General features: G+C 33.7%; 1 protein-coding gene across 1 annotated transcript in view; it reads left to right on the top strand.

The window, feature by feature from the left end:
* KRIT1 (KRIT1 ankyrin repeat containing) overlaps nt 1–15891 on the top strand; it is a 35699-nt gene extending 19808 nt beyond the window's left edge. The window contains exons 10-17 of the mRNA XM_068550686.1: nt 100–207; nt 2343–2499; nt 3286–3437; nt 8451–8617; nt 9261–9348; nt 9840–10046; nt 15069–15185; nt 15506–15891. Coding sequence (XP_068406787.1) covers nt 100–207; nt 2343–2499; nt 3286–3437; nt 8451–8617; nt 9261–9348; nt 9840–10046; nt 15069–15185; nt 15506–15574 — 1065 coding nt within the window. The 3' untranslated portion in view covers nt 15575–15891. The remainder of the gene's footprint in view (nt 1–99; nt 208–2342; nt 2500–3285; nt 3438–8450; nt 8618–9260; nt 9349–9839; nt 10047–15068; nt 15186–15505) is intronic.
* Nucleotides 15892–24424: the final 8533 nt, after the last annotated feature.

Below are 24424 nucleotides of genomic sequence, written 5' to 3' on the forward strand. Positions count from 1 at the left end.
TTGACAGTAGTTTTTTAATGAAACTTTGATATTTTCCCTTATTTGTACATTTGTAATGCCTTTTATCTTTAACCTTTTCTTTTTCCCCCACATTTCTAGCACATAACAGACCAACAAGGAAGATCTCCTTTAAATATTTGTGAAGAAAACAAACAAAATAATTGGGAAGAAGCTGCAAAATTGTTGAAGGAAGCCATTAACAAACCAGTAAGAATTATCTTCATAAATACTAGTTAGAGCCAAGCATTGTATTTAAATTGATAAGTAATTTGAGGATCTGTGGCAAGAGTAGAAGGATATAAATGTATGGATGGCTTCTTTCCTGCTTTTATAAAACCTCATGGTTAGACTTCATAGGTATTAAATTTGTTATCATCCCTAATATTTGGACATTTATTCTTGCATATCAAAATAAAACTGCATAAATGAATCTTTCGATCACTTAAAATTAATCTGATTTCCAGTGTAATTTGTATACTTGATATGCTGATTACAAATTTTAACCTACTCATTAAAGCATCTCTCTCTACTTAGGCCTTCTAAGTAATATATTATATTTGTAAATATTGGTTTGGCCAAAAAGTTCGTTTGGGTTTTCCCATAACGTATGAAAAACCTGAACGAACTTTTTGGCCAACCCAATAATAATATTACACATCATTTGGTAATTTAGTTTCAGCAAGTTGTCATCTATTACAGATTCATTTTCCTCCTCAAGATAGTGAATGGGTTAAAATAGGAGATTTCTAAGTCTTTTATTCTGCCAATTCAACCTGGCCTTTCCACCTACTTACGTACAAAATAATTAGCAGTGACATTAAAATAGAGAAGAATTAACAATTAGAAAACACTCAGTTATGCCTGAAAGTTATAGTGACGATAAAACCGTTATCAGTTTAAAAATTGTTTGGAAACTTGCAAACCAGATAAAAGGATTTATACCAACTGATAAAGGATATAAGTTTTATACCAACAGGTATAACCCATATGTTTGAGCCTTTCCAGACATTTCTATTAAGTAGGCAATGAGTATTTGTTGAGTATTTCTGTAAATTTAACACCATAAAATGCTGAAAGTGATGTGATAAAGAATACATATTCTTTATTTATTCAGTACATGATCTCTGCCTTTAAGGAAAATTACACACATTCATACACATTTTTGTCAAAACACTATTCCCTGAGTACAGGACAAAAGCAAGGAAATAGATAAGCAGTATAGGCACCCTTATGTTATACTTCGTTGCAATTTGTTTTCTATTTGTATAGTTAAAACACATTTTTAGGGACTTCCCTGGCGGCACAGTGGTTAAGAATCTGCCTGCCAATGCAGGGGACACGGGTTTGAGCCCTGATCCAGGAAGATCCCACATGCTGTGGAGCAACTAAGCCCATACACCACAGCTACTGAGCCTGTGCTCTAGACCCCGCGAGCCACAACTACTGAAGCCCATGCACTGCAATGAAGAGTAACCCCCTCTTGCCACAACTAGAGAAAGCCCGTGTGTAGCAACAAAGACCCAACGCAGCCAAAAATAAATAACTAAATAAATTTATTTTGTAAAAAACCACATTTTTATTTCTCATATAATTTTTATATCTGAATGTATAAGATAAAAGGAATTAGGTACTTTTATCTAAAATGAACTGTCCTGGAAGTTGTTTGGTGGCATCAGTTACTTCCTATAACAATAAAAATGTATTGAGAATATCATTTCTCTCTGGGATTTTCTGAACAGGAGGAAAGAAACTGGCTCAAGGTCCATTGTTTCATAACTTTTATCTGCAAAGTCTTCTATCACAGATTCCTCTTAGGACAAATTATTGCTGGTACACATTTCTACATTCTAATTTGTGGCCCACTAAACTCACGAGGTACTTGACTAACACCAGATTTAGTTAACCAAGTCTATATCGCCCATTTGATATTTACATTGTACATTAATGGCTTTAAAATACCCTTTCAGAAGATTTTGAAGTTGAATATTTTTTAAAAACCCATTTGCCTTAGTTTCTCAAACTTATTTGACCATGGAATATTCAGAGGAAAACATGTTAGAAAATATAAATAATGAAAGAAAAAATTTTTTAAATATTGCTAGAAGGTCCAGTGGTTAGGACTCTGTGCTTCCACTGCAGGGGGCGCAGGTTCGATCCCTAGTTGGTGAAGTAAGGTCCCGCAAGCCACACGGCAAGGCAAAAATAAATAAATAAAATATTGCCAGAAGATTCTCACTTGAAGTAGTTTTTAAGCAGATGAAGTTGAAATTAAAGCATTTTGTTGTATTGGGATGTATAATTTATAACCAGGTTGCATAATTTATTATCATTCTTTGTCCCAGTATGAAAAAGTTCGAATATACAGAATGGATGGATCATACCGTTCTGTTGAACTGAAGCACGGAAATAATACCACAGTGCAGCAGATAATGGAAGGAATGCGTCTCTCTCAAGAAACACAGCAATATTTCACTATTTGGATCTGTTCAGAAAATCTCAGTAAGAAACTTGTTATTCTGTTGTATAAACCTGATTATTCCTTTTTGAGAGTGGGTTGGTAAACTTAAGTATAGCATCAATTATTATTGACTTCTAAATTTTCAAATGATACAGCGTTCTTCTCTTTTATACAGATTGTTTATGTTCAAACTGCTGAAACAGATAAGCCTCTGCTTCCTCCTGGCCCCTCTTTGTTCATACAATGTTTGAAATGATAAAAACCAAAACATTTTTTCTTTGGCAATGAATTTGATTTGAATGCCGTTAAACGTAGTGCTCATCCAACTTGCCTTTATTTTCAGTGCTCACCTCATCTCAGAATAATACAGATTTTCTTTTTCTGTATATTGGTTTTCTATCAGATCTTTGCTATTTAAACTCAACCCAATGTCATTGTAGATTTGTCTCTCAAAGCATTGCAGATACATAAGGGATTTCATTGAGGTGGTTGTGATTGGTTATCTAGTGATTTAATTGTATTTTTTTAAACACCAAATTCTACTGATTTTCTCATTAAATAGGCAATCATGGAATTAAGGATCTTAAATATATTTGATAAATTTTATTCATTTTCAGATTTAGTCTCATAATTCTTATATTCTTAATAAACGGTTAACCTCAAATTGGGTAGTAATGTTGATTAAAGTCAATATTGTTTTAAATTTAGACCTTTAATTTGTCTGTGTTCAGTACTTAGGTACAGAGAGTTTGATAAAAAGTTTCTATGTGTTGATATAATTGGTTCATTTTTACATTATCATTTATAAAAGGAAAGATGTTTTTCAGGCCTTCAACTCAAGCCTTATCATAAACCATTGCAACATGTTCGTGACTGGCCAGAAATACTTGCTGAATTGACTAATTTGGATCCCCAAAGGGAGACACCGCAGCTTTTCCTAAGAAGAGATGTGAGACTTCCTTTGGAAGTTGAGAAAAAGGTTTGCTCAGAAATCTGTTTTACAGTCATTTAAATGTTCAGAATCTACTGAGTTCCTGTTTTAAGTACTAGAGGCAAAAATTGTGCTCTTCCTTTACAGGAGGTTTTATTTCTGTTTTTCTGTTCAATCCTTACATCCCTGTTGTAAGTGGTAGAGTTTGAGTCAGTCTGCTTACAAAGCCCCTGGTTGGTTTTTCCATTTCCCCACCTCCATTGTCTTAGAATACAAAAGAAATAGAGAATCCATCCTAAAGAGAATTACCAACCAGATGGGAGAAAGATTTTAGAGTAGAAAAAAATTTTAGAGTAGTTAGAAAGTGAGTACAGTGTCAGATAAACTTAATAAAGGGCTAATCAGTTGTGTAAACTTCAGAGGAGGAAAGAGATGCATTGGTGTAGGGGGAGAACAGAAAAAACATTCTGGATAGAGAAGATTATATTTACAAAGGGGACATTAAAAAGTTATTCTCAGCAGTCGGTAAATAGCTGCTTTTGACTCAACAGAGAACTATATAGATAGTAAAAAATGAGGATGGAATTTACATTTGATTAAAAAAAAGTCTGTCCCAAACAAGTACGTTTGGATTTGAATTACTGTAAATTTTAGAGGAGAAGTGAAATAATGTCATCTGAGGGATGACTGGACAAGGAAGAAACCTAAGGGAGATGTTACAAGTTAAACTAGGTGATAATCTAAATAACAGTGGTAGCTGTGAAAACCAGGGGGAGAAAGAAAAGTTCCAGGGTCTCATAAATTTGGTGAAGAAAAAATACACAATTTCCTGATTCTTTATTCAAGAAAATATTAGACAAGGTTAAATAAATTTCAGCACATGAAAATTTCAATGACCTTGTCCAAACTTGGTAAATGTTTTATGCCTGACTATTCATATTGTCCCTCTTCTGTTATCAAACTAAAGGTAGAAAAGGCTTTTGACAAAATCCAGTAGCCTTTCATGGTAAAACTCTCAGAAAACTAGGATAGACGGGAACTTCCTCAGTATAATAAATGGCATTTATGAAAAACCCACAGTTAACATACTCAGTGGTGAAAGACTGAAAACTCCTCCTAAGATCAGGAACAAGACAAGGATACCTGCTTTCACCACTGCTATTTAACATAGAACTAGAAGTTCTAACCAAAGCAATGAGCCACACTCCCCCCACCACCACCCCCGAAAAAAAAGGAAAGAAAGAAAAGAAAAAAAAAGAAAGGCATCCAGATTGGAAAGGAAAAAGTAAAACTGTCTCTGTTGATCACAAATGACATTATCCTGTATATAGGAAATTCCAAAGAATCTACATAAAAGCTACTAGGGCTAATAACTGGATTCAGCAAACTTGTAGGGTACAGGCTCAACACACGAAAATCAGTTGTTTCTATAACCAGCCACAGACACTCCACAAAAAAAAAAGGAAACTAAAAACTCCATTAAAATAACTTCTAAAAGAATAAAATACCTAGGAATAAATTTAACTAGAGAGCTGCAAAACTTGTACACTGAAAACTACAAAAACATTGCTGAAAGAAATTAAAGAAGACATAAGTAACTAGAAAGACATCCCATTTTCAAGGATAAGAAGACTTAATATTGTTAAGACATCAATACAAGCAAAGTGATCTACCAATTCAACAGAGTTCCCTAACAACAGACATTTTTGCAGAAATGGGAAAGGCAATCCCCAAATTCATTGCAAAGGGCCTTGAATAGCCAAAACATTCTTGAAAAAGAAGAATAAAGTTGTGGGATTCACATTTCCTAATTTCTTAGTACAAAGCTACAATAATCCAAACAATGTGGTACTGGTATCAGGATAGACATAGACCAGTGGAATAGAATTGAGAGTCCTGAAGTAACCCCATATGTCCATGCCAACTGCTTTTTGATAAGGATGCCAAATGCATCCAATGAAGAAAGCATAGTCTCTTCAACAGATGATGCTGGGACATCTGGAAATTCATATGCAAAAAGTATAAAATTAGACCCTGATCTCATACCGCATCAGAAATTAACTCAGTGTATCAATAACCTAAATATAAAAGCCAAAACCATAAAACTCTTAGAACAAAATATACAGGTAATCTTCATGACCTTAGATTTGGCCTTGGAGTTTTAGATATGACACCAAAAACATGAGTAACAAAAGAAAAAATAGATAAATGGGACTTCATCAAAATTAAAAGCATTTGTAAATCAAAGGACATTATCAAGAAAGACAAGCTAGAGAATGCAAGAAAATACTTGCAGATCATAAATCTGGTAAGTGTTTACTATCCAGAATATAAAAAGAACTACAACTCAACAACAAAAAGACAACCCAATTAAATTGGGTAAAGGACTTAAATAACATTTCTCCAGTAAAGATATACAAGTGGCCAACAAGCACATGTGAAGACGCTCAGCATTATTAGTCATTAAGGAAATACAAATCAAAACACAATGAGAAACCACTTCACACCTACTAGGATGGTTGTAATAATAATTTATAAAAGAAGATGTTGAGTTTTGATGAGGACATAGAGAAATTGGAACCCTTGTATGTTGTAAGTAGGAGTGTAAAATGGTGCAGCTGCTGTGGAAAATAGTCGAGTGGTTCTTCCAAAAACTAAACATAGCATTACCATTTGATCCAGCAATTCCACTCCTAGGTATATACCTAAAGAAAACAAGAACTCAAACAGATACTTGTATTCCAGCATTCTTAACCGCATTATTCGTAATAACCAAAAAGGTGGACACAAGCTAAGTGTTCATCAACAGATAAATGGATAAAGAAAATGGAATATTATTCAGCCATAAAAAGGAATGAAGTTTTGATACATGTCATAACATGGATGAACCTTGAAAACATGCTAGGTGAAATAAGCCATACACAAAAGGACAAATACTGTTTGATTCTACTTATCTTAAATAAATATCTAGAATAGATATCATAAATGGAAAGTATATTAGTGGTTACCATAGGTGTGATGGGGGGAGAGAATGAGGACTTAATGGTTACAGAGTTTCTGTTTGGGCGATGAAAATATGGAAATAGTGGTGATGGTTCACAACACTGAATGTAATTAATGCCACTAAATTCTACAGTTAAAAATAGTTAAAATGGCAAACTTTGTTAGCAGTTCTTAGAATGTAGTAGATGTATGAAATTTGCAAATAATCTAAATATACTCAGCCTGTCTTCTTTCTCCCTAAGTAATATTTTTAAAGTTGGCTGGTAGAGGAAGAGCAATAATGATAATACTTGGATATTAATTAATTGCATATTATATTACAAATAATATAAAGTAGGCTCAAGTGAAAAGAAGCAAGGCTTAGTGAGTACTTAAGGTGAATCAGAATATCACGATCATCCGATAAAGTGGTTGCGTTCTTTCACTCATTGTGTAATTGAAAAATTCCTATTTTTACCACCTGAAAAATAGAAGAATTGCATTTTTTTGGTTAGGATTATTCTTTTAGGATGAAAAGAGCCTGCTTTCATTTAAAAAGAACAATTGTTGACTAATAGTCACTGAACACACTATTAGGAATTATAACTATTCTCTACTCAAACTTTTCAAATTCACTAAGTTAATTTTTATTAGAAAAATGTTTTCTTTCATTTTTTCCCAACAATTATTTTGAGAAATTAAAAACCCATAAGAAAGTTGAAAAAGTAATAAACTTCATACCATATACCATTCATTAAATTCACTAATTGTTAACATTTTGCTACATTTGCTTCATCTTTCCTCTCTTTTCATTGTGAACCATTTAAAATTGAGTTGCAGACATCCTGGCACTTAATCCCTAAATATTTTAACATGCATCTTCTAAGAACAAGGATGTACCTACATAGTGTAGTACCACTTTCAACCTAATAAAATTAATATTTCCATAATAACATCTAATATCAGACCCATATTCAGATTTCCCCCCAATTTTTCAGTCTCTTATAACTCCCAACTGAAGGAGCTAGTCAACGTTCATGCTTTGCATTTGATTACTGTCTCTTTAAGTCTCCTTTAATCTAGAGCAATCCCCTTATCTTTTTTTCCCCATGAAATTCTGTTTCAGTTTTTTTAATATTATCAATATATGGAGTATTATAAGGTATTATTTTAGTTAGTATGACAAAATTTCTTTTACCATAAGGAATTTGGGTCATTTTGAATCATATTTGGAAACACACTAAGTATTCATTCAGAATATCTATAATTGGTGATTATTTCTAAGTAGAAATGTATTCTGTAGGCTGGCATTTTTCAATGTTTGTTAATCTTATCAGATAAAGTGAAACTTTAAAGTTTTCAAAACTTAAAAAAAGTATGCTCTCCTTTAGTGTTATTTGAAAGTGCAAAGTACTGAATATTTTTTAGTCAAATCAAAAATGTTAAGCTTTTTTCAAACTTCATGTGTCCTTCTGGGAATTAACACTTCCTTTTATCTTCTTTGAGGTTCACTACTATATTGTGTGAAGCACAGATTGTAGAATAATGTTTGAGGAATATAAAGAATTTAAGTAAAATTGTACTAGAAGTTATACACACTCATATCCATAAACTGATGATAATTTTATTGAACTGTGAATCAGAGGTTAGCAACCTATGGCCTATTGCTGTATCTGACCTGTTGCCTATTTTTGTATATCCTGCAAGCTATTAATGGTTGAAAAAAATTTCAAAAGAATAATATTTCATGTCATGTGAACATTTCATGAAATTCAAATTTCAGAATCAATATAAAAAGTTTTAGTAGAACTCCAACATTTGTAGATGTATTGTCTATAGCTGCTTTTGTGCTACAATAGCAGAGTTGAGTCGTTCTAACAGACTATCTGACTCACAAAGCTTAAAATATTACTGTCTGAGCTTTAATAGAAAAAAATTGTCAACCTCTGCTTTAAAGCAATAACAGCTTATTTATATGAAATTACATAGCTTTTGCTTTTTCATATTAGATAGTGGCAAGCTGTACATTTATAGCAGGAAATTGTGGCCTAATAACCAAATTATACTTTTTCTTTTAAGATTGAAGATCCATTAGCTATTCTTATTCTCTTTGATGAAGCCAGATATAATTTATTGAAGGGCTTTTATACAGCTCCTGATGCTAAACTGATAACATTGGCAAGTCTACTGTTGCAGATAGTTTATGGAAATTATGAGAGTAAGAAACACAAGCAAGGTTTCCTAAAGTAAGTATTTAATACAATTCATGGTCTTGTGCTATACCCAAGGTTCAGTTTAACCAAGAAAATTTAGAAATATTACGTTACTAAGAACTATTTAGACGTTGGTTTGGAATTAAATAATATAAGGCATGGAATGAGAAAAAAAAAAAAAAACCATAGTAAAGCATTCTTTAAGTTACACTGTCTCCAAAGTTCTTTTTCTTATATTTGAGTACAGTTTGATATGCCTTATATTTGTTAGCTTTATCTTTACTGTATGTTTAAATAAGTTCACTAAAACCTGACTTGGATTAGTAGCAAAAATGTTAACAAGGCAGATGCATTTCAGTATAGCACCACAAAAACTAGTTCATGTTTCATGTTGAGAGAAAACATTGAGGTTTTAGCGTATCTAAGGTTTGTTTATTGTAGTTTTCAATATTCAAGAATATTTCGTGGCTACTGAAAGAAGAAACATTTCTCTAAGTTGAGCAATATTAGGATTGTGACTTTTTGCTTAAAATGTTCAGAGTTCTCTGATATGTTACAATATAATATTTTTCAGCTCAAAAATCATATTATTTAAAGCCATTTACATGTAAATGATTATATTACCTTAGCTACTAAAGATGATTTATTTAAAAGATGTTGGCGTATTTGCTTACAGTGAAGAAAATCTAAAATCCATTGTACCTATTACCAAATTGAAAAGTAAGGCACCTCACTGGACAAACCGAATACTTCATGAATACAAGGTAAGCTGTTAAATAGAAATAAAAAGACATTTTATAGCCTAGTTGAAATTTTGTTAGTATTATTAATATGTTTTAAACATAGGTACATTACATTTTACTCTTGAAATTAAATAAGGATCTTACAGTTCACATGCCTGAAAGGAAAGTAGCAAAATAGTTTTATTCTTAATAATGTAGAATCTTTTACTGAATACCGTCTGTATGCTGGATACTGTGGTAAGTGCTAGAGATTAAAAAAACATGAGATAATACACTATCTCTATCCATGAGGCACTTAAAAATGTAATAGAATAGATAAACATTATTTTTAGACCTTGATATTTCTTTTTTTTAAATATAAGATCTCAAAAGAAAAACTGCCTTTGGGATAATGTCACACAATTTTATTTGTCTTTGGGGTAGCCTTGATTTTAGAAACTGTTTAGTTGACCTGTTTGGATTATCAAAGGTACATTCTCCTTTCACATCTGTTTATTTTACTTTGTTTTTAGAATCTTAGTACAAGTGAAGGTGTCAGTAAAGAAATGCATCACCTACAGCGCATGTTCTTACAGAATTGTTGGGAAATTCCTACATATGGAGCAGCTTTTTTCATAGGACAGATATTTACAAAGGCAAGCCCCAGTAATCATAAAGTCATCCCTGTGTATGTAGGTGTGAATATAAAAGGACTTCATCTTCTCAATATGGAAACTAAGGTAGATTTTCATCTTTTCAGCTGTTTTTGACCAGTCACATTATGTCATATCTAAAATAACAGTACTAGCCTACATGAACAATTTCATTCATTCATAATAGCAAAGGATGGGGGGTGAAAACGAAATGATTATCAATAGGGAGTTAACATATTAATTGTAACATTGAAATACCTTGCAGCCATATAAAAGAATGAAGAATATTTTTCTGTAGAATGATCTCTAAGATATATTTGGTGCTGAACCATATGTAATATGCTACCATTCATGTAAAAATGGGTGGAAATGGGTATTTATCCGAAGAAAACAGAAACACTAACACAAAAAGATACATGCACATCCCTGTTCATTGAAACATTATTTACAGTGGCCAAGATAAACAGCTTAAGTGTCCATCAGTGGATGAATGGCTAAAGAAAATATGTAAATATATACAATGGAATATTATTCGGCCATTAAAAAGAATGAAGTCTTTCATTTGCAACAATATGGATGGACCTTGAGGGCATTATGCTAAGTGAAATAAGTCAGACAAAGATAAATACCATATGATCTCACTTATATGTGGAATCTATTTTTAAAAAAAAAACAAGCTCATAGATACAAAGAACAGACTGGTGGTTGCCAAAGGCAGGGAGTTGGGAGATGGGCAAAATGGGTAAAGGGGGTCAAAAGGTACAAACTTCCAGCTGTAAAATAAATAAGTCATGGGGATGTAGTATAGAGCCTGGTGACCATAGTTAATAATACTGTATTGCATATTTGAAAGTTGCTAAGAATAGATCTTAAAATTCCTCATCACAAGAAAAAGAAATTTGTAACTATGTATGGTGATAGATGTTAACGATACTTATTGTGGTGATCATTTTGCAATATATATAAATATTGAATCATTATGTTGTATACCTGAAACTAATATAATGTTATATGTCAATTATACCTCAAAAAATGGGGGGAAGTGAATAGTATATGTGCATAAATACGTATTGCTTTTGTATGCGTAAAATGTCTCTTAAAGCCTTTGGCGGGGGGAACCATGTAACTGAGAATAAGAGTAGAAGGGAGACTTTTCATTATATAGCATTTTGCAACTTAAAAAAATTTTTTTTAACTGTGAATGTATTACCTATTCTAAAAATCAATTAGATTTAAGTGAAAAAAATACAGATTTAAAAAAGGAAATATAATATCTGACACAAGTGGTTCATTTTGCAAATTAGAATTAGTTATAAGAACATTTTGGGGGGCAAGATGAAGTGTGGATGGGACTGTGAATACCTGTTAGAACTGTTCAGAGGTTTTCTATTCCACCATCTTGATCTGGCCGCCCCTACTTCAGAGCTTTTCAATCAGAGGCTTATTACTGTATTGTGCTCCTTTTTCTAATCAAAGTCATGATAATATAAATATGGGGTTATCAATTTTAGCATATTTAACACATTTCACAGGATAAACAGCTTTCTAGTTAGTAATAGGAAGCAGATAAAAGTCTATTTTGTTCATTCAGATATGTCATGAATAGACTATTTTCCAAATCAGTTTAAATAACTAAGCTTACACATTTTTTAAAGGCATTTTAGATTAGGGAATTTCATCGTAAACCTAACTTTTTTCATCATTTTTTGTAGGTCTTTATTATGTAATCACATACCTTCTGAAAGTATCCCAATTGTAGTTTAGTTATTTCCTGATAACTCAGGATCATCATTATGGGCAACAGTTATTTTCCCATACTGTTAGATATGCCTGTGAATGGAGATAAAGAATATGCGGGACATAGGGCAGTGACTGACTTGGAACTTGATTTTTTGAAGTCTCTGATATCTGCTTGCTTTGGAGTCATTTGCTTATCATTTTCTATTTAGACTATTTTACTCATACAAAATGAGCTGCTTCTTATTAGCGTGTAACTACTTTTTCTATTCCTGTTGTACTAAGGAAATGAAGGAGAAATTCCCCTTGTCATTTCAAGAAATTTTTCCTCTGCTATTTCAGAGCATTTTATACAAATATCTGCAAATTCTTCTTCATTGAACTGGATGGTGATACTGTGGGCATAACACTGAGCCTTTTCTCTAAACTGTATTTTATGTTTGACTTTTGGGAGCATTCCAAATTTAGGCAACAATGAAAAGTTTTATATAGTATTCAAATGATGTTTCAGTAATATAACATTTCATATTATGAATAATATTCTGGTCCAGGAATTGAGTAAGTGAGATAGCAGTAGCAGGCAGAGGATGATAGTGTTATTAAGAATCTGCTTTTTCTAGAAATATAAATAGAAATGCTGTCATTGGGCATATAAAAAGGTGATTGAAACCAAGGGTAACAATGTTTTCTGTCCACATAATCATTACCTTGTGTTCTGTAAGCTACTGATAAATTTATGGCACCTATAAAAGCTCTAAGATAATTACATTTTCAAACGATCAAAGATAGGAACAATCAGCTTGTCCTCAGTTGTCTTAGATTGACCAAATCTGCTAGGGTTGAATATGACAAGCTTGCTTAAATAAACATCTTCATCTGCAAAAATACTTTCATTTGCATTTAAAACTCTACATCTGGGATACATTAGCCTCAGAGATTAAATCTCAGGAAAAGCCATAGAATACAGCTGTGTTTTTTTTTAATCTCAATTACTTCTGCCTTCTATATTTTGTTATTGTTTGGAATAATGAAAGTTGCCCCTTAGAAAATACAGCTCAGCCAGTTTCATATACTCATCAGAGACCTATCTGTCTACTTACATAAAATGTAGGCAATATCAAATAGGTAAATGTAGTGTTACAGTTCAATGTTTTACTATAGTGAAAGCATTACAGTCTTCATAACTGACCTGTACTTGTTGATATATCTTCAACCTTAATACCACTGCTACATCCAGGCAATAGATTACCCTTTGCTGATGTCAATTTATGTAGACCATAATGCACTTCTGAAATAAAACTGGTTCTTTAAATACCCATATAGTGCCATTGTTCATGGTCACTTGTCAGTCAACATCACTATTTCTCCTGTGTGTCCTGGTTGGCTATGTCTACTTCTGACTTACATGGTTTCCCTTTTCTGCTCTCAACTATCCCTGTCATTTCTCTTACTTTTTGACTTCCTTCACTAAGCACCTTCCCCTTTGTAGGTTTTACCTCCTAATGAGAGCTACTTTTTCCTTCTGGAGCAGACTGGTCTCTCAAAACAGCCATGTGGACTCTTCAACTCCATTCAGCCGTTTTCATTATTGTGGATTTCTCAAGAATTCCTTTCTCCCTGCACACTGTCCTTTAAAAACAAAACCTTTATTTTTAACTTATGGCTTCAGTGCTTTTGTTGGTCATTTGACCTTCATGTAATCGAGGAGTTGCTATACCACAGATGTATTTTTTTTTCTGTATATTAAAACTGTTTTGAGGACATATTAAACGGACAGTTTCCTGTCTCTTGATTAAACAAGTTTCAAGTCACTGATCCAAAAGACAGACAGTTTAAGGTTTTATGATATCTTGACTCAGTGTTTCATTGTGTACTTTGGTAAATAGCTATTTTAGCAGATCCTGTCTATAAGTTATATTTTATAAGTATAGCTATTTTTAAGCAAGATGTTATTATTTTCCCATTATAAATGGTATACACTCATGTAAATTAATTATATTACGTTTCACTTACAGAACCTCACTTTCAGAATGCCCTAAACCGTTACCTTTCTGGCATATCCTTAGTTTATTATTTACAATCATTATGTTAAGAACTGCTAGTCATAGAGAGGTAATGTTTCTCAACATACTTATTTTAAAGAACGGCATGAACACTTTCTTTGTATATGTGTATACAAAGAATATATTTTTAGGGTAAGAAAATGTAAGTTACTACTAGGAGATAATTGTTTTTTAAATAATCCAAAGAATATATTGGATTCCTATTTAAATATACCATTATGTTACAACATGTAGGAATAGGGTACTGTAATTGGTTTTAAATAGTTCTGTTGAATATATGAAGGATATATTATTAATTTTTAAAATAATGCTTATATTTACAATAAATATATCAGTGTACTTATTTTCAGTGATATGAAATTGCCTAAATCAACATGTTACCCTATTACATAAATTTCAGATCTGAAAGTACTATATGAATATTCAAAAGGTACTAAACATATCAATAGTAAAAGGAATTGTTTTTAAGATGCAGAAAGTAAAAACTTGCAGTACACTTAATTTATTTGAAAGCCACTGATAGAATGGGCATCTTTTTTATTCCCCCCATCATTGGGTAAGTTTAAGGTGTACAATATGTTGATTTGACACACTTAACTGTTTCAAAATGGTTACCGCCATAGCATTAGCCAACACCTCTATCACATTGCATAATTACAGTTTCTTTTTTCTGGTGAGAACATTTAAGATCTACTCTCTTAGCAACTTTCAAGCATATAGTACAGTATTGCTAACTATAATCATCATGCCCCACATTAGATCCCCAGAACTTATAACTGAAAGTTTGTACTACTTTGACCGACATCTCCTTAATTTCCCCCACCCACCAGCCCCTGGTAACCACCATTCTACTTCCTGTTTCTGTGAGTTTGGCTTTTTTAGATTCCACATATAAGTGGTATCCTATGGTATTTGTCTTTCTTTGGCTTATTTCACTTAGCATAATGCCCTCCAGTTCCATCCATGTTGTTGCAAATGATAGGATTTCCTTATTTCTCATGGCTGAATAATACTCCTTTCTGTATGTGTACACATATACAAATACATAGCACAGAATGGGCATCTTTAAAAAATTTTGTCATTCTGATTAGAAGAATATCATTGCTCAAGGCAGTCTTCTACGAGTCTACCATATATGTGGCTCTGTACTGCAGGCTGTGTGACGTTAGTGTGGGCACTCTGAACAAGTTTTATTCTAACTTTCAAAACCATTGTGTTTAGACCTGTCCAGATAGGTGTAGATAGTAAGAGAAGAGGGGTGTTGTTTTTAATAAATATTTCAATATAATGATTTCTAATTATGTTGCAGGCTTTACTCATCAGTCTTAAGTATGGTTGTTTTATGTGGCAGTTGGGAGATGCTGATACATGTTTTCAGATCCATAGTATGGAATATAAAATGAGCTTTATAGTACATACAAAACAGGTAAGTACCTAATCAGTTATTCTGGACTGCTAGTAATAAACTCTACTGTATTAATAAAGCTATTTCTTTTTTAAAAAATGACAGTCCATTTTACTTTAAGGAAAACCTCTAACATGAAATTAACATATTTAAGACCAAGGTAAAAAGGCAGGCCTTTCCTAAGCAAAGCCAGAAACTTATCTGAATAATTTATTGCAGTCTTATAACAATGAAAAATTCCTTTTCAAATACATAGAGAACTGTCTGTCCACTGCCATGTATGTCATTTACACATTCTTACATGTTTCAAATTTACTGTCAACATATATTTTACTTTGTAGGCCGGCCTTGTGGTAAAACTACTAATGAAGCTAAATGGACAGTTAATGCCCACCGAAAGAAATTCATGAAAGGAAAGCAACTGATACTTAAGCCACCACATTTTGTGATACAGATTTTTTCCATGAAAGATTTCTTAAACTATTACTTTTAACAAGGCATTTAGTCTCTTGTAATATATATGTATACTATTACATTGTACAGAATCTGTACTTATGTTTGGTGTGTAATATACCAGTTAGTTTTATATAATATCATAATAAGCTAATCTAATTTTTAGGAGAAACACACAAAAATGTGTAGATTGATGGTCTGTATAATATTAGACAAAACAGTAAGCTTTATAAAAAGTTATTTTTGGTAAGTGGTACAGAATTTAGAGTGGAATATGATGAAATTAAAATATAGCTTTGCTATGACTTTGTGTGTCATTTCAAAATGTACAGAAAGTCACATGATTTGAATAAAGAAAATGTGTTTTCTACTTAAAGCATATGTAACACTGTCACTTAAAATTTTTTTTGTAATCTCTGAACATTTCTCAATGTGTTTTTAAAAGACTTAGTTAAAATGTTTATTTGGTATAAGCTAGTATTTCTCAAAGTATTATAGTTCCTGAACCCCCAGCATCATAATTACCTGAGTGCCTCTTAAAAACAAGGATTTCAGGGACAAGTTCTAGACAAGTTCATTCACTCTCTTGGAAATAGCAGGACCTGGGAATTTTTTCTTAAGTTTTACTTAATTTTCTGTTGAAATAATTCCAGACCTAATAATGAATTTGTATTATTAAAGTTAAGTAAATTACACAAAACTGCCTGGCACATAAGCACATACATACATGGACACATAGACTAAGTGACAATCTCTGAATATTAGTAGTTGCATTTGTCAAGAACATGTTGTATTTTTATGAGTTGGCTCAATGATGTATTTGTATTGCCTTTACATTGTAGGAAGTAGATCACCAAATATCTGGTTGTTTTATTTAGGGGAGCACGGATATCATATGAGGAGCTAACTTGATTAATCTGCTATTTAATAAGCTTAGAAATTAGTCTTTCCAAGCTAACAGATTGTTGTGTTCTAAGTAAGTTCAGAGATACAGTAGTAATACTTAAAATTATCCTACAGGTTGCAGATAATTTTTTAATATTATCATCTACTCTTCACGTTGACATCTGCATATTTTTAATGGTGGTCTGCTGAGCTTTATTAAAATTAAGGGGACTTCCCTGGTGGTCCAGTGGTTAAGACTCCGTGCTCGCAATGCAGGGGGCCCGGGTTTGATCCCTGGTCAGGGAACTAGATCCCGCATGCCGCAACTAAAAGATCCTGCATGCAGCAACTAAAAAGATCCTGCACGCGGTAACGAAGATCCCACATGCTGCAGCTAAGATGCAGCGCAGCCTAATAAATAAATAAATACAAATATTAAAAAATAAAATAAATAAAATTAAGACTATGTGGTTAAGTAAGTTTAATGAGAAAGCCTGATTTATCTTTAATTCTGTGCTAAGCACTTTTGACTCTACATAGACAGTGCTCTGTTCAGTTTCATCCATTCCAATAGCCTCAACTGTTACCAAATACCCTGTTGACTCCCAAACCTAAAACTTCAGCCTCAACCTCTCTTCTGAATACTAGATCTTAACTTCCAATTTCTTGCTATTCTAGCTCCACCTAAATGGTTTACACAAGGAACATCTGTTTCATCATAGCTGGAAACAGAATTTGTTTCATCTACCTGCTCCATTCTATCCTTACACTTGTATTCTCTGGTTAATGGCATCAAACTGCATCCAGTTGCTTACCCTGGAAATCTGGGAGTGGTCTATAACTTCTCCCTCTTTAATCACCCTACACATTCCACTTAGCGAATTCTGTCAAATGTCTTGTGAGTCCTTTCCTATTCCCTTCTGTGTTTGCACTGCAGCCACCCTAGTTCAAGTCCTCGCAGTCTGTTCTTGGGCTCATTGTAGCTTCTTCCCCTGGCCTCCCCAACTCAGGCTCTACACCCTGCCACACTGGGGCCAAGTTAACCTTTCTCATAGATCTGATTATTTCATTACCCTCTTAAAACCCTCCTCACTGATGTAAAGTTAAATTCCAATTCCTTAGTGTTGAATACACTAACCTGCCTATCCAGATTAATTTCTAACCAATTCTCCCACACTCATCCTGTGCTCCCAACCCAGTGTTTCCCAACCCTAACTCTGCAGTTACCTGGGGAGTTTTGGTACTTTATGACTCAATAATTTTCAGGTGGGGCCCAAGCATTTCTGTTTTGAAAGTATCCCAGGTGTTTTTGATTTATAGCTTAGGGTTTAGAACTGCTGTTGTAACTAACTTTAGGAAATAGCTGAATGCTTTTCCTTTCACAGAGGGAAGTGAGGATGCATCAGTGCTGCATCAAACAACTCCCTGCTCCATTGAGTACAGTGTACCCTCCTGGAGTTTACGGTATGGCAGCCCTGAGAGAAGGGAAGAGGAAATTATTAGAGTAGCATGGCTATTAAAAGCTTAAAAATATATAGCATTAAGAAGTCAATTTCAAAGTTAGTATTGAAAAAAAATCATCATTGTCAGACCATAACAAACCAGAAATAAACAATAAGGGGAAAATGCAAACAGCTTTTAATGAGTGCCTAGGATTGGTCAGGCACTATATGAGCACTGGGGATAAAAGATATTATTTTCCTTTTCATCATTCTTTCAATAAATTTGAGTGCCTTTTATGTGCCAGGGATCCAGTGGTAAGAAAAAGTCCCTGCCTTCAGGGATCAGAGTTTAATGAGGGAGATAATAAGTACTCATATTTATGAACTGTGATGAAGGACTTCCCTGGTGGCACAGTGGTTAAGAATCCACCTGCCCATGCAGGGGACACGGGTTCGAGCCCTGGTCTGGGAAGACCCCACATGCCACGGAGCAACTAAGCCTGTGTGCCACAACTACTGAGCCTGTGCTCTAGAGCCCATGAACCACAACTACTGAGCCTGTGCGCCACAGCTACCGAAGCCCACGCACCTAGAGCCTGTGCTCCCCAGTGAGAAGCCACCACAATGAGAAGCCCGCGCACCACAACAGAGTAGCCCCCACTCGCCGCAACTAGAGAAAGCCCACGTGCAGCAATGAAGACCCAACGCAGCCAAAAAATCAATTAATTTTTTAAAAATTAAAAAATAATCTTCACCCATAAACTGTGATGAAAGAAAAATAAAATGTACTATCTAAGCAAAAAGAGGGAAACTTGATCTAGTCTTAGAGATCAGGAGAGGCTTCCTCGTGCCAGTGCTGCTTGAGCTGGCATCCGAGGAGTAAGCAGCAATGAATGATGTGAAGACAGTTGAGGGGAAAGGAAATGAGGTGAGATATTTTGACCTCAAGGATGGTCTTGGAGAATTGATTAGAGGAATTACAATTTTCTCATTTTTAGCTAAGAAGTGAATTCAAACAGTTGTTTATCCAAATCACAGCAAATGAATTTCCATTGTAGAAATAAAACCAGAATAGGTAACCCTGTGCATGATAACTGCATTGTAAAGAGGAAAACTTACTGAAGAACTACGTCTTGTAAGATTAAAAATTGCAAAAATTGACCCTAGAAAAATTAGACTTGATAGAAATATATAATGAAGTAAAACTGCCCATAGTTTTTGACCAAATTTAATAGAAGAATTGTATAAAATAAAATTTAGATTTTAATTTGATCCTGAGGAACTCAATGGCAAAAACTGTACTTGGAAGAATTTGGTATGTGCAAAAAACTGATTTATTAATCAATTCCTTTATAATTTACAGAGAAAAAAACAATGAAATTATTTCTTACTGAAATAATTTCAGTAAGATGAAAATGGGAAAAATTTAAATTGTTTTTGCTGTACTGTGTGTATAGGAAACTGATCATGAAATTAAATTGGTTTGAGTACATGCAAAAAATATTTCCTCAACAAAAATCCATCTGTGATGGTACGATTCCCATTTAACATCTGTATTCGTAAAGCCAGAATGCCTCCATGGTCATATCATATCTGGTATTTGAAGAGGCAGGGATAGGCAGACTGAAAAGGCCCTAAAGCAAAAGAGGGGTAAGCCCTGGGGGTTCTTAGAAACCAGAGTGCTTCAGGCAAAGAAATATATTTTAGACATCTTAGGGTGTAGATGAGAAAAGCAATTTCAATACATTGTGCCAATTTCTATTATAAGAGGAAGTGCTGGTTGTTCAGAATTCATTTGAAGGGCACCAAGGATAAACAGGAAATACTTCCCCATTAGTTAAATAATAATAATAACTAATACTTTAAAATGGTGCATACTATATGCCTGGCATTGTCTGAAGCACTTTTAGATATATTAATTCATATATATCTATATATATAGATATATATGTTTAATCCTTATAACAATAACTTTGAGGCAGTTACTATAATTCCCATCTAACAGATGAAGAAACAGAGAGAACATAGAACATAGAAAACATTTGTTTTCTATCTTTTAAAAAACTTAGGAGCCAAACTTCCTAACACAGTAATGTAAATGTTTTCATTTTCTTATGTTGTATAACCTGAGTACAACTGTATATTTAGAGGTTATGTTACTTGTCTAAGATCAAAAACCAGTAAGTGGTAGTCAGAATTCAAAATCTGGCAATCTGGCTTCTGAATTTAGATGTTAGTCAGGTAAAGGAGAGGAAGCTGGGAGGTTTATCCAAAAAAAAATAAGATCAAATCTTGAAGGATGTTGTGTTCCCTGCTAATGAGCCATTGGAGCATTTAGGACTTGACTAGTTCAGATTTGTGTGTTGAAAGATCACCCTAGGTCACTGTACAGAAGGGCTCAAAGGGGTCTGAGCAAGAAGATATAAAACAATGGGAAGAAATGGATCAATGTTTTGACAAAACCAGTGACCTTTTGGATATGAGGAATTAGGAAGAGATAGGAATCACAAGTAATTTCCCTCTTCCCTCTGGGCAACTGGAAAAATGGTACCACCATATATGCTTAAGGGAAGGGAGGAGGAGGGTTTGAAGAAATGTGTTGAAATCCTGGTGCCTAAGGGACATGTAGGTGGAGATGCCCCTGGCCTGAAGCTCAGAAGGCTCTGCTGGAGTGGCAGTTGAAACTACAGGAACATATTTAAAGCTACCCAGGAAGAAGAGTAGAGAGAAGCAAGCCAAAGAATGCCATTTGAGAAATGGGCAAAGCTTTGTAGGGCAACACACAAAGCATCTTGTTAGGTACATGGATATCAGTATGGAAAAGAAACAGCTTGGCACCATCCTGCATACTGTATATTAATAAATTTCATATGGGCAAAAGTAAGTATTAAAAGAATCTTTAGGGAACTTCCCTGGTGGTGCAGAAGATTCTTAACCACTGCAGGGGACACGGGTTCGAGCCCTGGTCCAGGAAGATGCCACATGCCGCAGAGCAACTAAGCCTGTGCGCCACAACTACTGAGCCTGCATGCCTAGAGCCCATGCTCTGCAACAAGAGAAGCCACTGCAGTATGAAGCCTGCGCGTTAGAGTGATGACTTATGGGTTTGTGTTGGATGGTAGGGGCAGGGCCGGAGGGAGGTTGGGAACCACGTCACTAAGGCCAGGAGTTTAAAGAAAGCTTTTATGGCAAGTAAAACCTAAAGGCTGAGACAAGAAAGAATATTTATACCAATATGATTCATAATGGACCCAAACTAGAAATATGTAAATGTCCATCAACAGTACAATCACGAGTGTGCTGCATGATTTCATTTATATAAAGTTCAAAAATCAGCCAAACAAGTTGATGGGGATAAGTATGAGAATAGTAGTTACCTTGTGAGGGGAGTGACGGGGACAAGGTACAAAAAGGGTGCTGGAATATTCTATTTCTTTTTTTTAAATTGGGGTATGGTTGATTTACAGGGTTGTGTTGGTTTCACGTGTATGGCAAAGTGATTCAGTTATATATATGTATCTTCTTTTTCAGATTCTTTTCCCTTATAAGTTATTACAAGATATTGAATATAGTTCCCTGTGCTATACAGAAGGTGCTTGTTGGTTACCTATTTTATATTTTATATTTTATGTGTTAATCCCAGGCTCATAATTTATCCCTCCCCTCCTTTCTGCTTTGGTAACCATAAGTTTGTTTTCTATGTCTGTGGGTCTGTTTCTGTCTTGCATATAAGTTCATTTGTATCATTTTGTTTAGATTCCACATATAAGCAATATCATGATTAAAAAAAAAAAAATGAAGCCCGCACACTACAACAAAGACCCAACACTGCCAAAAATAAATAAATTTAAAAAAAAAAAAGAATCTTTAGGGAATTCCCTGGCAGTCTAGGGGTTAGGACTCTCACTTCCACTGCAGGGGGCATGGGTTTGATCCCTGGTGGGGGAACTAAGATCCTGCAAGCAGCGCCATGTGGCCAAAAAACAAACAAACAAACAAAAAAACAATGAGAAAAGAAAAAATAAAGGTATCCTTAATATCACTAGAGAAAAACAGACCAATATATTTTAGAGCACATTCATTTATGGATTGTTTTTAATGGGTATCATGAGAAATAGGTGTTTAAAATGCCTTTAAATGTACACAATAAAAAGGAAAGCAAAAGAATCACGGAATTTAGAGCAACTGGAACTCCTACATGGCAATAGGAACGCAAAATGGCACAACCATTTTCAAAAACAGTTTGGTAGTTTCTTATAAGTTAAATACATACCTACTATAGGACCCAGTCCTTCCACTCCTAAGAATTTATCCAAGAAACAAAAACTTATGTTCACATAAAAATTTGTATGCAAATGTTTATAGCATACATTTCTCATTTTTTCATAATTCATAATGAAATGTAATTACTCATAACTGCCCCAAACTGGAAACATCCCAAATATCCTTCAGTGGGTGAGTGAATAAACAAACTCAGGTACATCCATACAATGGAATACTACTCAGTAACAAAAAATAAACTGTTGATGAACAATATGGATGAATTTCAAATGCATTATGGTTACTGAAAGCCAGACTCAAAAGGTTACATATTGTAGCATTCCTTTTAGCTGACATACTGGAAAAGGCAAAACTATACAGTCAGAAAGCAAATAATGATTATCAGAGGTTAAGGATGAGGGTGAGGGGATGTGGGAATATAAAGGGGCAGCACAAACGAATTTGGGGGAGTAAAGGAACTGTTCTATATCCTCATCATGATTGACAAATACTCAGTGTATTTGTCAAATCTCACAAAACTGTACATCAAAAAGGATTCTACATAAATTTTAAAAGTACATTAAAGAAAAGAATAACAACTTGTTATACAAGTGTTGAAAATTTACCAAAAATATATGTAGATTTAATGGAAATATAAGTCAGTACTCAAATTCTAAGAGTGAGTGGTCAAAGAAGATTCACAGGTTATACGTTCAGAAATGCAGACAACTTTAAAAAGTGGAAAAATACAAATCTTTGCTAACAAAAATGCAAAACAACCTTATTAAAATAGTTAAAATAGTATGAAATAATAAAACAACTAATTACATTAATAAAAATCAATGATGACACAGGATTAAGACAACATATGAGAATATATTCTGGGTAGTACTGAAAATTGGTTTAATCTGCTGCTAAAGCCATCTGGGAAATGTTTACTCTCCTTGACCTGATGATCCCACATTGAGGACAATCCAAGGATGAGCCCACTATCCCTACTTTCTCATTTGCAGTGCGCTACTGGCACAATTTCCCTTACTTGCCTAGGGAGTAAACCACATGTGATGCAATTCAACAGGGGAAAAAAGTAATAGTTTTCTAACATTACTGTAAAACTGGAAGAAAACTGTACAGTTAAAAATAATATATACCTAAGGCAATTGCTTTTAAAACAAGTCTCCACCAGAGCATACCAAATGCTTTAGTTGTTACAGGATCACGTAATAATGCCATTAACTCAATTATATGATCAAATAATGCATGTATAATCTCAAACCAGTAGTCAGCGAATCATTTGTTGATTTTGGAATATGTTATGTGATGTTTTAATAACATGCCTTCCCAGTTATATTTTACAGATGCTGATAATACTTGTTGTTTGTATTTACTGAATACATACTAGTAAGGCAGTGAAAGGGAAAGAACCTAAAATGGCAAGTCATATATAGATAGAAAAATGGATAAATTTTTCACTTAATTCAAATATGCACCATTTTTCCTTTCTGGATTGTTGGCTTTCAATTAATATTGAATTTAGTTTCATACATATAACCACTAGAAGGAAGAAAAGCCAAATCTGGATTTTTAATTTATTTCAGCCACTTCACTCACAAATAATTTACTGTATATAGTTAAAAGTTGGATTTTAATTAATTTTATCTGAACTTTGGCTTACTTGTTAAGTTACCTCCTATCTTAAAATACATGGTTATTCACATACCACTTATTGTTTTATATTGTATAACAGTTTAAAAGCACGGTTTCACTGTGGTATAAAGTTAATTACATTTTTCCCTCTTTCTTGGTCATAATCAATCATTGGAATGGTAAATATATCATTTCTCATTTACATTACTGTATAAATGAGGAAAGATTCAGAAATAGACATTTTCCAAGGTGGATTAAATACTATTATAGGAGTTACCATAACAAAATGTTTTTGATACTTATTTTCAAGTTCTAAACAAAATTTGAGACAATTCTTAGGTAGAGGTAATCCCAATCTGCTTTTTAATGTGGAGTTTAAATCACAAGTCAAACCTTAGTATTTAAATTCCCTAAAAGAAACGGGAGGAGGGGGATAAGAAAACTACCTGTATTCTGAAGACCAAAGGTAATATAAATTGCAATATTAAGTTAAAAAGCTTTTTTCACCTCTACCTTATGCTGAGTAAAGAAGGTAAGTATTCTAATTAGTACTTTTTAATGCTCTTGATTAAA

The sequence above is a fragment of the Eschrichtius robustus genome, chromosome 8 (assembly GCF_028021215.1).
Source record: "Eschrichtius robustus isolate mEscRob2 chromosome 8, mEscRob2.pri, whole genome shotgun sequence".
Classification (NCBI taxonomy): Eukaryota; Metazoa; Chordata; class Mammalia; order Artiodactyla; family Eschrichtiidae; genus Eschrichtius; species Eschrichtius robustus.